The sequence below is a fragment of the Pteropus alecto genome, unplaced genomic scaffold, assembly GCF_000325575.1.
Source record: "Pteropus alecto unplaced genomic scaffold, ASM32557v1 scaffold131, whole genome shotgun sequence".
Lineage (NCBI taxonomy): Eukaryota > Metazoa > Chordata > Mammalia > Chiroptera > Pteropodidae > Pteropus > Pteropus alecto.
Genome location: NW_006434709.1, coordinates 20270146 through 20285706, shown reverse-complemented (window position 1 = coordinate 20285706; position 15561 = coordinate 20270146). Strand labels below are relative to the sequence as shown.

General features: G+C 41.9%; 1 protein-coding gene across 1 annotated transcript in view; it reads left to right on the top strand.

Moving 5' to 3' along the window:
* The first annotated feature begins 6 nt into the window (after nucleotides 1-6).
* PRKCE (protein kinase C epsilon) overlaps nucleotides 7-15561 on the top strand; it is a 449749-nt gene continuing 434194 nt past the window's right edge. The window contains exon 1 of the mRNA XM_006909689.3: nucleotides 7-1077. Coding sequence (XP_006909751.2) covers nucleotides 730-1077 — 348 coding nt within the window. The 5' untranslated portion in view covers nucleotides 7-729. The remainder of the gene's footprint in view (nucleotides 1078-15561) is intronic.

Genomic DNA, 15561 nt, shown 5'->3' with positions numbered 1-15561 from the left:
CGCGCGGATGTGAGATTCCGGGCTCCTGGCGCCTCCGGATCGCTGACTGCGGCGCGGCGCTGCTTTGCCCAAGAGGCGGCGGCTGGGCTGGCTGTGAGGCTTGTGGATTTTTAAAAATTTGGCTCCGAGGAGGATCATTTCCTCTCGACATGCATCCCTCCGGATAGACTGAACATCCCTGGGTCCATCCTCCTCCCCGCGCGGTCAGAGGCAGGCGCTGGGTGTGCGAAGAGGATCCGGGTTGAAATCTGCGCCCCCGGTTCTCGTCCCCGCCCCGTCCCACCGCCCCCTCGCCCTCCCGGAGCCGAAATTTCCCGGGGATTATGTTTCGGAAAGGTAGGTAAGCGCCGGGCGCGGCGCCCGCTTCCCTGCAGCCCGGACCCGGAGAGCCAGCGAGGCGGCGAGACAGCCCTCACGGCTGGCAGCGGAGCCGACAGCTCCTCTTCTGGAGGTGCTGCTGGTGGTAGGGGGGGAGAGACTTGCTCCAAACACGGACGTCCCCCAGCTCTCCCCCCCTCCCTGTTTTCCGTTAGGAACCGGGCGAGGAAATACATGCACTCGCTGAGAATCGCCCGCGGCATCGCGCAACGCTACAAGGTGTAGGGAGAGTGTGGGGTGGGGCGACAGGGGACCCAGGAGTCTCTGTGGCTCCGAGCGCCGGGGCGTCGGTTCATCATCCTGCCTTCGGGGCGGACGGAGTGACCCCGGCCCCCACTCCCCGCCCCGACCATGGTAGTGTTCAATGGCCTTCTTAAGATCAAAATCTGCGAGGCCGTGAGCTTGAAGCCCACAGCCTGGTCGCTGCGCCATGCAGTGGGACCCCGGCCACAGACTTTCCTTCTCGACCCCTACATCGCCCTCAACGTGGACGATTCGCGCATCGGCCAAACCGCCACCAAGCAGAAGACCAACAGCCCGGCCTGGCACGACGAGTTCGTTACCGATGTGTGCAACGGGCGCAAAATCGAGCTGGCCGTCTTCCACGATGCCCCCATCGGCTACGACGACTTCGTGGCCAACTGCACCATCCAGTTTGAGGAGCTGCTGCAGAACGGGAGTCGCCACTTCGAGGACTGGGTAAGTCGGGCGCTTCCCAGTCCAGGAGCCCAGCTGGGGGTCCAGGTGGAAGTGGGGGGGAGGGGGAGACTAACGGCCTTAGCCATTGGTCGTGGGGCGCGGGGACTTACTGTCATCTGGTACGTAAGTCTCAGTTACCTTGGAGAAATATAGTCTACTTCGTAGCTGGGGAGAAGTAGGCACTGGAGCAAAGAAGATGAGACTTGGAAAGAGGGTCTGGCTTTCTGCCCCCTCCAGACAGCGGGTGCTACGGGGAGGTTGCAGGCTGGGAGAGCCCTGAGCCTCCAGAGCTTGAAGGTTGGCGGAGAACCTGGCGTCTTCCGCAGGCGCGTGGTGGGCTGGCTGTGTGTGATTTTGTGTGGGTGGGTTCCTCTGTCCTTGGAGAGGCACGTGGAGCTCTAGACTGAAGCCTTCTTGCACGTCCTGGCTTTGTCCTGCGGAGCCGAGTAAGAAGCTGCTTTATTTTCCCCTCCGGGAGGAAGCTAGCTTGCTTCTATTCTGTTGGATGGTAGTTAGCTCATCTTCCAATATACAGAGAGAAAAATGTGTTCTCTAGGATGTCTGTCCCCTCCAGGGTCCAAGAAACGTCAGCTCAGCTTGTTTTGCCCAGTGTATTGCCCACCCTTCCAGAATGAGTGTTGTATTTCAAAAATGGTTCTGCTTGTAATTAGAAATCAATGCTTTGAAACCTGCTTAAAGTTATATTGTTTTCTTGTTTTTATTTTCAAGATACCTTGCAATGAGATACCATTTCTAAGTCTGAGACTGTGTTAATTGATTACATTTTCAGAACATTAGGGACTTGGAAATAGGCCTTGCCTCATGCACTGTAAGCCAAATGCATTCAACCTTGGCACCCAGAGAAGCAGGGAGAAGCAACCTTGTTTTAGCTGTTCTTGGAGAGATGGTGTTAACAAGGAAATGGATTTCTGTATTTTCAGATTTGTTTCATGTTTCTACCAAGAGCAGGTGTGGCTCTAGGTGCATAGGTTTTCAGGGTTCTTTGATCCACACAAAAAGAGAGGTATCTGCTTCTCAGGGAGAGATGTAGAGAAATCACCTTCTATTTGAGAACAAATAACTTCAGGATTGCCCTAGGGTCAGAGGTTGCATATGAATCACCTTGGCTTATTACCTTACAATTTTTCAAGGAGATGAGGTTTTAGGGGGAAACAGGAAAGAACCTGTTCTCTTTATGTTCAGGGCTGTGAGGTAGCCTGCCTGAAACCATGGTTACATGGCTTGTAGGGAAGCTCCAACATATCACACCAAGCACAACCCTAGGAGATTTGTGACTTACACTTGGGGAAGCAGGCAAACCTTTGAGGAATCTCAGAGAACCCAGTGCCATTCCATTCTATTCCATTTCACCAATGCTCCTTACCTTTGCCTCCCTCCCACCACCAGATTTCTCATTCATTCCCTATGTCCTTTACACACGTGGCCACTAGTCCTTTTACTCAGGAAAGCACAGTGTGTCTGAGGGGGAGCTGAAGGCATAACTAATTTCAGATACAGACCTAAACACTAAAACCAGTGGTTTTGAAGTTTTTGCTGTTTTAGAATAGGAAGGAGAAGGAAAAAAACATGACATTGTTAGTGAAGAAATGGAGGCTTTTGCTGTGTATGCAGAGGAGGGAGTTGGACAGGAGTCCGAGAACAGATAGAATGAACAGCAGGTCTGCTTATGTCCACAAAACAGATGTGGTTGGAGGGGGAGGTTTCTGAGTGCCTCTGGTGATGCTTTGCCAGGGCCCACCCAAACCCTGGGCACATAAGGGCACCATTCTTCCTTTTGAGCACTTCCAGTGAAGCATGCATTGGGCACTGGTCTTGCTTGGTTATCATTCTCTAAGGTTATCAAATGCATATAAGATTTGGCTCTAGACCAGATTATCTAGTGCACAGGCAAATTTTACAGACAAGGACATTATGTCCCAGAGAAGCTAAGTGGGTACCCAAGGTGATGTAACAGGCAAAGGGGGGTTGGAAGTAATGCCCACACCTCTTATTGCCCCCCACTTGCCCGGTGGAAAGCTAAGCCCCCTGGCCTCCCAGTCTGTTCTCCCTGCAGATTCATGTGCTATGTCCCTGAATGTTTTTATTGCACATGATAATTTAAAGTGCTTTCAAAATCATCTCTTTTGCCTTGCATGTGTGAATTAAGTACAACAGGTATTAGAAATATTAAAAAACTTAAGCTGCAGAAAGGCTAAAGTCATAGGATGGTGAATCAAGTAGTGGAGCTGGTTCTCTTTGCTCATCTAGCATTGTTTTCACTAGAGGATGCTGTGGCCGCTCTGGTTCCTCCAGCCTGAGGGTGGGCATGCATCCACAGAAGTGACTGGCCCTTGGAAACAGACAAGTTGCACCTGGGCTGACTAAAGTCACCTTTCCCTTTCCTGTCAGCCAGGAGACACCTAAAGAATCATACCTTTGGGTAGAAGATCCCAGGCTGAGATCTCTGTGTTCTTTACCTGGCATTAATGAAGAGATACACCCTTTCTCAGGTGTGGCTAAGAAATCTGGCCTGAAGTAAGGAAATATGGCGAGCATGAAACAGCTGCTTCTCTCATTGCTATAGAATACTTCATTCAAAAGAATTCAAATGTATTCACCCAGTTCCTGTTTGGTGCTCAGATCCAACCAGAGAAGTTTAAGTACTCTAATCCAGAGGTAAAAGAGACCATTGGTGACTCTCAAGGGGCTTCCATTTCACTAGGGAAATGGCACTAACTAGATACAGATGGACACTTAAGTAGCAATTAGGTTCTAAATGAGTATGTTAAAGGAATTCAAAAGCGGCTTGTGCTAGGAGAGCTAGAAGAATCTGGAGGGTTCCTGGAAGGAGGCATGCATTGGGTGTGAAATGTGGGTAACATTTATAGAGGTATTTACAAGAGGGGCAGCATTCCATAGGCATGGATGGACTCAGCTGGAATAAAGGCAGAGAATGTCTGTGGTCAGGGCTGGAGCACAGGGAAGCATGGCTAAAACTGAGGGTGCCTCTCAGAAAGGACCAGGTAGGATCAAGTTTCCCAAATTTAAGACTTTTATCTGAGTATTGCCTGTGCTGTTATTTACTTAATAGTTTTAAATATTGATTCTTTTACTTTTTACTTGAGCCCCAATATTCGTCTCTATCTCTATCTTAAGGACGTTTTTAGGGAAATCTTAGAGGATCTCTGAAAATCTCCATCATTATTTAAATAGAAGTGGGTGGGAAGGAACCTGAAAGGGGGTGTGGAGGACTGGAAATGATCGATGCACCCTTTTTATGCTCCTGAACCCTGAATTTGAACGGTAGCTGGGGTTCCATGGATCTGATGCTAGTCTACTCACCACCGATTCCTATGAACTTGCCTTCTAATCTAATATTGCTCCCTTTGGTACATAATTGGTTGTTTAATAGCTATCCTAAGGCTTAGTTCTTGCCCCAGTGCTATCACAGATAGCTGCATGGCTTTGGGGCCCTGAAGTTCAAGGGCCTCAGGCCTCATGGGCAGTCAGGCCTTGTCTGTCTGTCCGGCTTCTCCTATGTGTTTTTGACCAGAAGCTGATTTAGAGAACATCTGAGGCCCTCAGTTCTGTAGCTCCTCAGTGGGCCCCTTTTCCTGGAATCTCTGAGTTCTAATCATAGGATGCTTCTACCACTCACTAGTTCTGTGCTTTTGGCATGTGACTTAACCTATTTCTTTAATCTATTATAAATCTACTTCTTCATCTGTATCATGGGAATACAATAGTTCTTTCCTCTTAGGGTTGTGAGAAATAAGGGAATCTATGTAAAGCTCTTAGTAAAGGGCCAGGCAACAATGTATTCTAACAATATATTAATATTTGAAGAATTATATGTGTGTATTCATAGTTTTGGAATCTTAAATCAGGACTTAGATCCAGTGAAAGATATTTTTCTCCTTGATTTATAAATGTATTGATGTGAAAAGTCTCACATAACCTAAAAATAAATTTAATTTAGTTACACTTAACAAATTGCCATTTTGAAAATATTAGAATTACTTGAAATAAGATTATTTCGGGAAGTCTAGGGATTGTGGCCACTGTGGTCAAAGGTTAATTATTTATCGAAGCATATGAATAATTGGAAACAGGGATATTTGGGAGCTGTCGTTCTGGTTTTACTGTACTAATTTCAACTAGTTTTGTGGATTTAAATACATTCTCAATGCTGTTGACTCTAAATTCCTTATTCCAGCCCATACCTGCCCTTGAGCTTCTGAACTCATACGTGCTACTGCCTTCTTGGCATTGCCATTCGATGTGTAAAGGGCATCTCAACCTCAGTGATATCTAAAACTGTATACCTGATTTCTCCCTTCACTCGTCTTAGCCTCTCATAGTCTTCTCCATCTCAAGAAATAGCAACGCCATCCTTCTGACTGCCCAGGCTAGAAAAGCCATTCTTGACACCTTATATCCAGTCTGTCAGCAGCATCTGTTGTCTCTACTTTCAAAATATATCCCAAATCTGATCATCTTTCCATACCTCTGCTGACACCGCTCTGGCCCAAGTCCCTATCATCTCATACCAGGATCATATCAACGGCCTCCCAGAAGGTTTCCCCAGTTTCATAAGGTCATGTCACTTTGCTCACAAACCCTCCAGAGTAAAAACCCAAGTCCTCATCATAATCTACAAGGCTAACATGGTCAGGCCCCTGTTATGAACTATCTGACCCCATTGCCTAACTCTACCTTGTTCACTCCGCCCCCAGCCATGCTGGCCCATTGGACACCCCTTAAAAATATTTACCATGTTCCTGCCTCAGTCTTTGTACTTGCTATTCCATCTTTCTAGAATATTTCTACCTTCATGGCTCAAGTCTTTACTAAATATTACTTTCTCAGTAAGGCCTTTTCTGGAAATCTTATGTAAAGTTTACTTTCTCCTTGACATTTCATATGTTCCTTTCCTGTTTCATTTTGCGCTTCAGCTTTTATCTGTATATAGTATATATTCAGGTAATGAATATATACTATATTCAGATAAAAATATAGTATATATTTTCTTATTTATCTTTGTTGTCTATCTCTAATGCCAGAACAGAGGTTCCGTAAATGCAAAAGTTTTTGTTTACTGCTGGCATCCAAAACAGTTCTTGGCACATTGTTGAATGAATGAATGAATTCCATCAAATAAGCGTGTATTCCCTAGCACTTACTACGATCTAGCACTACAATAAATACAGAGGTCTTGGTAAAACAAAAGTTGTGTATGGTATCATTTCAGTCTCCCAGGAGTAAGTAAGAAGTCTACTTGAGGAAACCAGTATGGTAAGCAGTCAGGTCAATTTCTTAAACAATCTTTTTGTATAGCTTGAAAGAAGGAAGAAGAAAAAGATATTTTACTTTATAAAAATCTGTGTGATCTCTGAAGATGTTTTTATGAGAGAATGCTATATTATTTCCTTGTGGCAATTTGCACCAAGCTGGAGCATCTCCATCAGGTCCAAGGTTTCTAAAAGTCAGAACTGTATACCCTTTAAGTGCCCAGGGCCCATGCAAGATGCTGGGATGAGGGGATAAGGAAAATGCCTATGTGTTCTTCCTTTGCAGAGTTTAAAATCAAGTTTAAGTTCTCTTAAGAGCTTAAGGTACAAAACCCTTTGTATTTGGCCACAACAATAAGTGAAATTTTAAATTCCAGCGCCTGAACTCACAGAGCTCATTGAGGCACATGCAGACAAAGCTTCCAGGGGTTTTACTAAGATTAAAAGAACTCCAGAGCAGGCCTTCAGTATTTTACATAAATAAAATCTACGTTCGGCAAAACACATTTCTTTCCAAGTTCCTCTGGGTATATATGGGCTTGTTAAGTAATTACATCTATTATAATGCTAATCAGCAGGGCTGCACCTGTTCGAAATCTAGTTTTCTGGCAGAACCCATGTAAAGTGGCCAAAAGTCTAATGTACTGGGAGAATCAAGAGGACATGAACACACTGTTGTCATTGTAGCGCACTGACTTCTAAACAGAGTGGAAACTGCAGAGGGAATATGATTGAGCTGTGTTATATCATGCCTGGGAGGAAGAGGAGACACACAGGCCTGTAACCAAATCCAAGTGCAGAAAGGAAGACCTCTCCTGCCTGCATCCCCTCCTGGTCCCCTCTACCTCATCTTGAAGTCTTAGAGAGGTAGTTTTGAAGCTAGCAAAAAGTCACTTTTATTTGCCACCAAGGAGTAAACTCATTTAGCTAATGATCCCAGGAAGTATATCAGAATAAAAATGTGATCAGGTTCAAGAGGTTTTAGGAAAATCATGGTGAGTGAATCTATAAATAATCATTGAGAAAAAAGGACTTTGATTTTGCTTATGTCCTTTCCCCACTCCAAACTATAGCATCTCTTGGTGCCAGTCATCTTTTCCCAGACAAATGTAAGCATCTGTGAACAGAAAATGTCTTTCCGCAGTGGATATGAGCCACTCAGGAAGTCCATGTAACCTAACCTGCTCAGTCATCATTTGGTTGAATAAAAGCCTACTCTATGGGATCTGTCTTGTAGAAGCTCAAATAGACAGCATTCTTTAATCAGACTTAGATTCTGCCCTTCTTAGAAGTTCATCATCTGTATGGTGCTAAAAAAAAAATGATGCTGGAACCCACTAAAGAATCTAACCAGTGGACAAAGTGATACGTTCACTCATTGTCCCAGCCATCTTTTTATTAATTTAGCAAATATTTATTGAATGCCTTATATTCCAGTCACCATGCCAGGAGCTTGTCCTTGCTCTCATGGAGTATGTAATCTAGTAGGAGACACAATATTAATCAAGGAATAACATAGATATACTGGCATGTAAAATTACAGTTAAGAAGCAGGGCTTATTACAAGCCTTTTAGAGCTGGGGATGTCTAGACCTTACCTCTTTAGGATTGGATAATATATTTCTCTTTCTCTGGGAAATTTATTGAACAGGGAGTCAGGTGACTTCTATTAATTAGTGATGTTGAACCTTAGATTCCACATGTGTGAAAGCAGAAGTTAGCACAGTCTAGATGCTCTGTAAGGCCAATGTTAACAAGAGTCCTGACTTGGCTGTCTGCATTCTGGGCTTTGACTTTGCTCAACCTAACACTTGATAGTATTTCATCTTTATTGTTTTCCACGAAGCTACGTCTATCTCCACTGAAAAACTGCCAGTTTCTGCTTTTGTTCCATTCTCATCTTTCTTCATTGTTGTGAAAATCACAAAGCAATTTTTGATAGCTTGCTTCTTTACTTAGTGTTCAAGTCTCACAAAAATACATTTATTTTTAAAATGGAGCTTTCTATGTATCACTGACCTACTCAAAGAATATTCTGAAAACAAACAAACAAGCAAGCAGAATTTCTAGAATGCAGGGTCTATGAATCCATCTTCCTACCTTCTGGATTGATGATTATCTAAACCATTTTAGGCAGCTGAGAGAATTATCAATCAGCCAGCAAGACTGGAGCATATAACCAACCAGTGTTTGCCAGAGTATCATCCAAAGAGTAAGGAGCCTTAGAGTATTTTCAGGTTGCTGTGATAAAAGAGGCTGGGAAAGATTACAGAGTCAAATGCACATTAGTATATTAAAATCTCCAAGATGGCCTATAGCAAAGGGACTTGTACACCTGTGTATGTAAGCACGTATTTCTAAGATGAAGATATCATCGCACAATGCTCTTATTTGTGAAAAAATTATTAGCACCGTAGAACTAGTATTTTGAAAAATTAGATAAAAGAAGGAATGGCCTTCCTCAAGTGGGCCATTGAGGGATTCAGTGTTAACATCTTTTTAAGGACAGTGAAATTGAGGAACTGTGGGAATTCACAGGAGAAGGGGATTCCAGTGGGTTCTAATAGCAATGGCTTCTTGGTAAGATTTTGGGCCAGGCCTTGAAGAAAATGGAATCTGGATAGATAAGGAAGGGAACTCCTCTAAATTGGAAGAAGAGCGTAACAAATGTTGGACAAACAATTTCTAGCATTTTGGGTTATGAGGGCCATCAGGAAACCAGTGAGATTAAAGTAGGACTGCAATCCAAAAATTATTGCTTCATTAAAACACACACATACACACACACACACACACACAAAACAGAACAGAACAAAACAAAACAAAAAACAAATCAAAACAAGCTATCCAAAGAAAGGGAACAGCAGATAGAATGGACATTCATTCATTAATCTGTTCATCCATCTAGCCACCTGGCCAACTAGCCAGCCAGCCATTCAACAAATATATATTGAATACTTCCTGTGTTCTAGGAATTTTGCTTGGAGCAAAATGTTGAACAAAATCACTTATGGTATATTGAACTCTTGATTATCAAGGAAATCTCTTCTGAGAGCAAACCTCGATCTCCCACGCTGTATTTCCAGTTAATTTTCTTTTGTTTATTTCTTGATAGGACTGATAAAGGTAGAGGATAGCTTCGTAGCATCCTTCATGTAATATTTTCATAAATCTAAAAAAAAATACTGTGGGCTTTGGTGTCAGTCAGTCCTGGCTTAAATTCTAGTTTTATTAATTTGGGCTGCATGATATTGGGCAAATTATTTAATATATCTGTACGAGTCTCATCTATAAAATGGGAATAATAGCTATCTTGTACAGTTATAGTAGTAGATGAAACATGTAAAAGTGCTTGGCTTCTAACAACTTTTTAATAAATGGCAATAATTATTATAGTAAATATTTGCAAGTAAGATTTATTATTAGATTCAGGCAAAATTGTGCTTCTGTCTGAAGATTTTGTTTAGTAATTACCAACTGAGGACTTTCAAGCAAAACCTTTCCCATTCTCTAATTCCCTCTCTCTGAAATAGGCTAGCTGTAGGAAACAGGAATTCAGGGTTTGCTGAATTCCAAGTTCACAGAATTAGAATTTTACTTTTGGCCGTTTTTAGTTTGGCTCCCGCGTTGGGAGTTGAGGAGAGTGTGGATTGCTTGCCCTTGGCTTGGCTTCAGTCCCAGTGGGTGGACTTGACACACTGCTCCCTTTTGCATTTTTTAAAAGCAGAGTCAATGTTGCATTTTGACCTGAACATCCCCTGCATTGGCTAATGTGGTAAATGAGGTCTGAGGCTTCTTTATAGCCCAATTTGCTGTGGTCCAGGTGTATGTCCCATTTCTTTGAGTCAAAGCATCTGACTTCATTTTCCTACCATGTGTCTCTTCTGCAAGCCCAGCCCCTAATGCAGTGCACATTGATTGGTCTGTTGTCCCAGCCCCAATGTAGGCAGTGCACAAAGGTGCTCCGTTTAGAGAGCAGGACTTCGCTTTTGACGAGGACATGAGATTTGCTAAGGAGTAAATTGAAGAATAGCCAGCCTTTTGAAAAGATTACCGTATGCTTACAAGGATCATCTCTCTGTCCCTCTGCGGGCAGAGGAGGGAAGTTTGCAGTCACTTTAAAATGGAAGGCTTAGCATCTTGTTAAAGTAATTCCAGCATTATCTAAAAGTAGGGGACATGTTTTTTTGATCAGGGCCCCCCTTCGAGAGCCTCTGGAGTGATGGAGGCAGTTTCCTGCCTGAACATTTGAAGTCCAGTCCATCCCATTGGCCTGTTATGTGCTACAGGACCCCACAGCTTCTCCCTTTTCTCATGGTGATTATCAGGGCTCTATCCACAGAAAGTGTATAATCCCCAGCCATGACCACCTAGCTGGTTTAAAAATCTTTTTTTCATTTTAGAAAATACTATTTCATTTAAGTTCCAAGTGCCTTAGTTCTAATTCTTGATGATTGCTTTAGGATTGGTTTTTGTCTCTTTATTAGTCTGCTTCTTCAGAATTCAGATTTGTGCAAGAGTTATGCAAGGATACTAAATACCCTTTCAAGGTACTCAGAAACAACAGTTGTCACCTCCTACCCCAGTTGCTTATAGGATAGTGTCTAGCCTCATCATCAACCAGACATTCAGGGCTCTGCATGGCTGATACCCTTACCCTTCTCCCATTTTCTGCTAAGTGGATCCCACATGGTGTGTGCTAGGAACTTTCTCCATAAGGGCTTGTTTCTGTCCTCCAAAGCAATTTTTCTTTGCATTCTGATTCTGCATGTTCTTATTCCTGGAATACTGTTACCACCTACTCAAGTCTCCCTCCTACGTGGGCCATCATTCCTAGAACTTTTCAGGCTACAGCTTTTTTGGTCCTTAGAATCCTGGTAACATTTACAGTCTGTGCCCTCCATTTAAAATGATCGATGTCTAGTGTTGACGGTTGGATATACTTTGTCTCTGTTCTCTTGTAGGGGCAGAACAGGTCCTTGACAGTAAAAACTTATGACATTTTATGCTTATACCTGGCATATTGCCTTGCATATAATAGATGTTCGATCGATTAAATAAATTAATGATAATATTTAATATTTAATATAATGTTTACCTAAATAAATAGATGCTCTTAAGATTTGTTCTTGAATGTTCTCCTTTCTTCTATGGCAGAGAAGAATTTAATATTTTAAAAATTACACACACATACATACACTTGTATGTACTTTGAAAAAGAAAAAGGCAAGGGAGAATACTGACATATGGACAGGATTTTTATCTTTTATTTCAGCATTATTTTAAGAAATTGACTAGTTTTTGACCCATTTCCCATTTAGGGAAAAAAGTTCAGGTCACTGCCAGCATTAACTTAATTTTACATAAACACGCTCTTTGAGGCTGAAGCAAATCTGACTGGTTTTCAATGTGAAAATAAAATATAAAACCTGTTCTTGGAGTTATTTCTAAATGGAACTTGTCTCTAATCCTAATGTAACAGAAATGTATACACAAATTGGATTCATCAAATGAATCTTCGGCTAACAAGTGTTCGAGAATGATGTTAACATCATGCGTAGGAATGCTACATTTTCTAGGATTTGACATTTTCAGCGATCGAGAATTGCTATATTTTGTAAATGGAAATACCACTACTAAAAACAGAATGCTATAAATAGCATTTCCAAAGACCAGCGATCTACTAGAGTGATGTGAAAATAATAATAAAAATGAGATATTTTGTGGCAAAATTTGGAGGTAATGTTAGGACTGTAATCCGCGAGTCATCTCGGGGTAAATGCTATAGCTGCCAGTGCCACAGGCTAGTATTCTCAGGGCAAATGGGAAATGGATTAAAGGAGTGTTAGGTTTACAGAAATACTGAGCAGGAAGCACAGAGTTCCAATACATCTCTCCTCCCCAAACACAGTTTCCTGTAATATATCTTATTTCTGTATCTATATCTATATCTACATCTACATCTATCTATATCTATTTCTGTATATATGTAATATATATATATTCACACACATATATATGTATTTTTTGACTTTAAAAGAAAGAGCAAAAAACATACATTTTAGCTATTGCCTATTGAAGTGGTTGGCATCATGGCATCACGGTTCAATGCAAAGGCTTTGCAGTGGAGGGAGGAGGTGGGGTGTAATCCTGGTTACACCCCTGAACTAGCTGTGTTACTTTTTGACAAAGTGTATAACCTCCCTGATGCTTCATTTTGTCATCTATAAAACAAGATCAATAATAATATCTATCTAATTTGTTGTTTGGAATAAACACTATAATGATTAGAAAGTGCTTGGAAAAGTATTTGTCACTGATAAGCATGCAAAAATGTTAGCTATTATTAATAGAATTCTGTTGTAAAAAATAAATTGTAGATTATGTGGTTTGGGACTTATCATGTTGTCGGAGTCCATTTGATTTGGTTTTATATATCTGAGGGTTGCAGAGTTGGGGGCTGCTTACCATCTGAAGGGCATGCCTTAGATGGCAGTTCTCATTGCAGTGAGTTACATAGGAAATGATTGTGGTTTGCAAAGTTTGTATTTGCTGCCTGCTTTCCAGCATTTATAGGCTAGTATACATTCACAGAGTGCTACATTCACAGTTTTCTGGCTTATTCTTTATCAACTCAGCTCTACCACTAATGAACTGTGTGACCTGAGGAAGGAATTAACCTCTCTGAACTTCAGTTTCCTCAGCTATAATATGGGAATGGTCATATTGGCTCTGCCTACCTCGCTGGGTTTTGAGACGCATTTAGCATACCTCTGAGAAATGAAACATGTCATACACATGAAAGTAGTAATGGTGAACCACTTTGGGATTTGGGGAAAGGTCATGGCTTGTCCAAAATTTACAGAGGGGAAAATTGAGACTAGAGGTTGTCTCTGGTAGGGACTAGAGTGGAACTCAGATCCTATTTCCCGAAGTCCCTAACGGAACTGTGTTTGGGTTTCGTAGCTAAAACAGTCTGCCTCACTCTTTCACATTGTTGGGGCTAAAGGTTTAAAATTGATCTGCTGGCTTTGTTTCTAGGAAACTGGAGTCTTAGAAGCCCACCCCCGTGTGCAGGAGAACACGTCTCTTTCTCAGCTTCCTTATCCTTTCTTGGCTCTTTAAAATTTTTTCTTTATCACTGCTTATCATATGACTGTGCACAGACAACTGTAGAGCCAACTATTTTAGGGGGGAAGAGAGAGGAAGACAGATAAGACAGTGATTCAGAAACAAGCAGGAAAATGGAGTCATGTGGCTGTCCCCCTGTGGGTGGGATGTACAGTAGTTTTGTAGACAGAGACAGTCTCCCGAGTGCCTGGAGAGTAAATGAGACCCCCCCGGGAATGTGTTTTAAAGCCCTTCCCTGAGCTAGGAGAAGATTCGGAGGCCAGACGGAGCACCCTTCGCAAGGTTCACATGTGCATGCTCTCGTTAGAGCTGTGCTCTTGCTCTTGGGGCCCAGGCCCCGCTCTGTGCGAAGGGCAAATGGGGGCTCTGAAGGGGAAGTCTTGGTGCCTGCCCCCAGCATTATCAAAGGGAGAAATGCCCACTTGAAAAGACTGATCACATCTGTTTCAGAGTGAGGAAATTGGGTCCTGAGCTAACCTTTTAGTAGAAGTATAAATCAGTGATCCTTTTGTGGAAAACAACTTGGCAGGTGGTATTTTCAAAAACCAAAAAGTATATAAGCAAAATATAATCAAGATAATGTATACTGTTAATTCCCTTTTAAGTTATCTATGTATATATTACAGTAATATTATTTGAGATCCAGACAGCAGCTTATCTCTGATGGCTCAAGAGGTTAGCCCTGTGGATGCCCACATGCAGTAAAGCTGCCATGTGCCTTCTCTAATGGAATTTTAGGCAAGTAAGTATCATTTGACCTTTTTCAAATTTAAATTAAGAACTTTTAGAATTTTTGTCTACTTTTTTGGAGGATCTATTCTTTTTGAGGGAGAAAGACATGAGAAAAGAGAATAATAGCACATCTTGACTAGTTTTTCAAACTATGGGTGAGGACCCATCAATTGAGGTCATGAAATCAATTAAGTAGATCTCAAACAGCAGTTTTAAATGTGGAAATAGAAGAGAACAATATTGAAATTATCAGAATCCATTGCATGCAGTAAGGGTAAATATTGCTTTATAAAACTTCTGCTTCAGTTTTATGTATATGAGTTTTATTTATATGATAATCTTAATTCTTACTGTGGGTTTCAGTAAAAATAAAATAAAAATAAAAAAACCTGAGAAACATTGACCTAGAACACAATTTCTAATTCAACACTTTTAATGAGCACCAGTAAGATAGAGATAAAGTAAAGAAGATAGGGTTCTATGCACTCAATAAGCTTCCCATTTGCTCACCCAAACATTTCCATAGAGGCAGATGTGTTATCATTGCCCAAGGGAAGGTTATTAAAGGCTTTGGGGAGGAGGTGGCTTTTGAAGAATGGGTAGTATAGACTGGTTTTGAAAAGCCTGCCTGACTACTCCTCAGTGAACAAATCTGTAATAATGCAGGATGCAGAAATGACCTGATAAACTCAAATACCTTATGTTTTCCAAGAGCCCCCATGTCCTGAATCCCCTAGAAATGGCATTCAGTATCAGATAGTGACACATCAGGGTTCTTGAGTTGAACCGCCAGAAATTCAAGGTTAGAGAGCTCAGTTTGTGCCCTCTGATGCATGGTGGGTTTCTCCAGCACGAGCTACACTTCAGCCAGCACAGGACAGTTTTGCACTGTTCGATCAGGAATGTGGGGGCTTTGGAAAATAATGGGTTTTGACCTCACCCCTCATGGGACCACACAATGTTAATACATTTGTTCAGAAATCTGTACCTTTTCTCTTGATTCTCCCATCACGTTTTTTTTGGTAGTAAACACCTGTTCTGCCTCAATTTGACCTTTGAGGATAACAAGACTCAGGGAAGTTAAGTGATGAATTGGCAGCTGAGGCAGATGAATGAATATCTTGATCTCTTGGTTTTTAGGACTGGGCTATTTATTGAATATGCACAGGTATGTCCTCTCCCAAACAGATTGAGTCCAGGAGACCCAGGGCATGGTCCAGAAGGTATCAGCATCAATAGAATTATACACTTAGCCCCAATATATTTTTATACATTTTAAGTTCTATTCAAAAGGCATTCAGATGAATTAATTTTTTTTCCTACTTTTCTC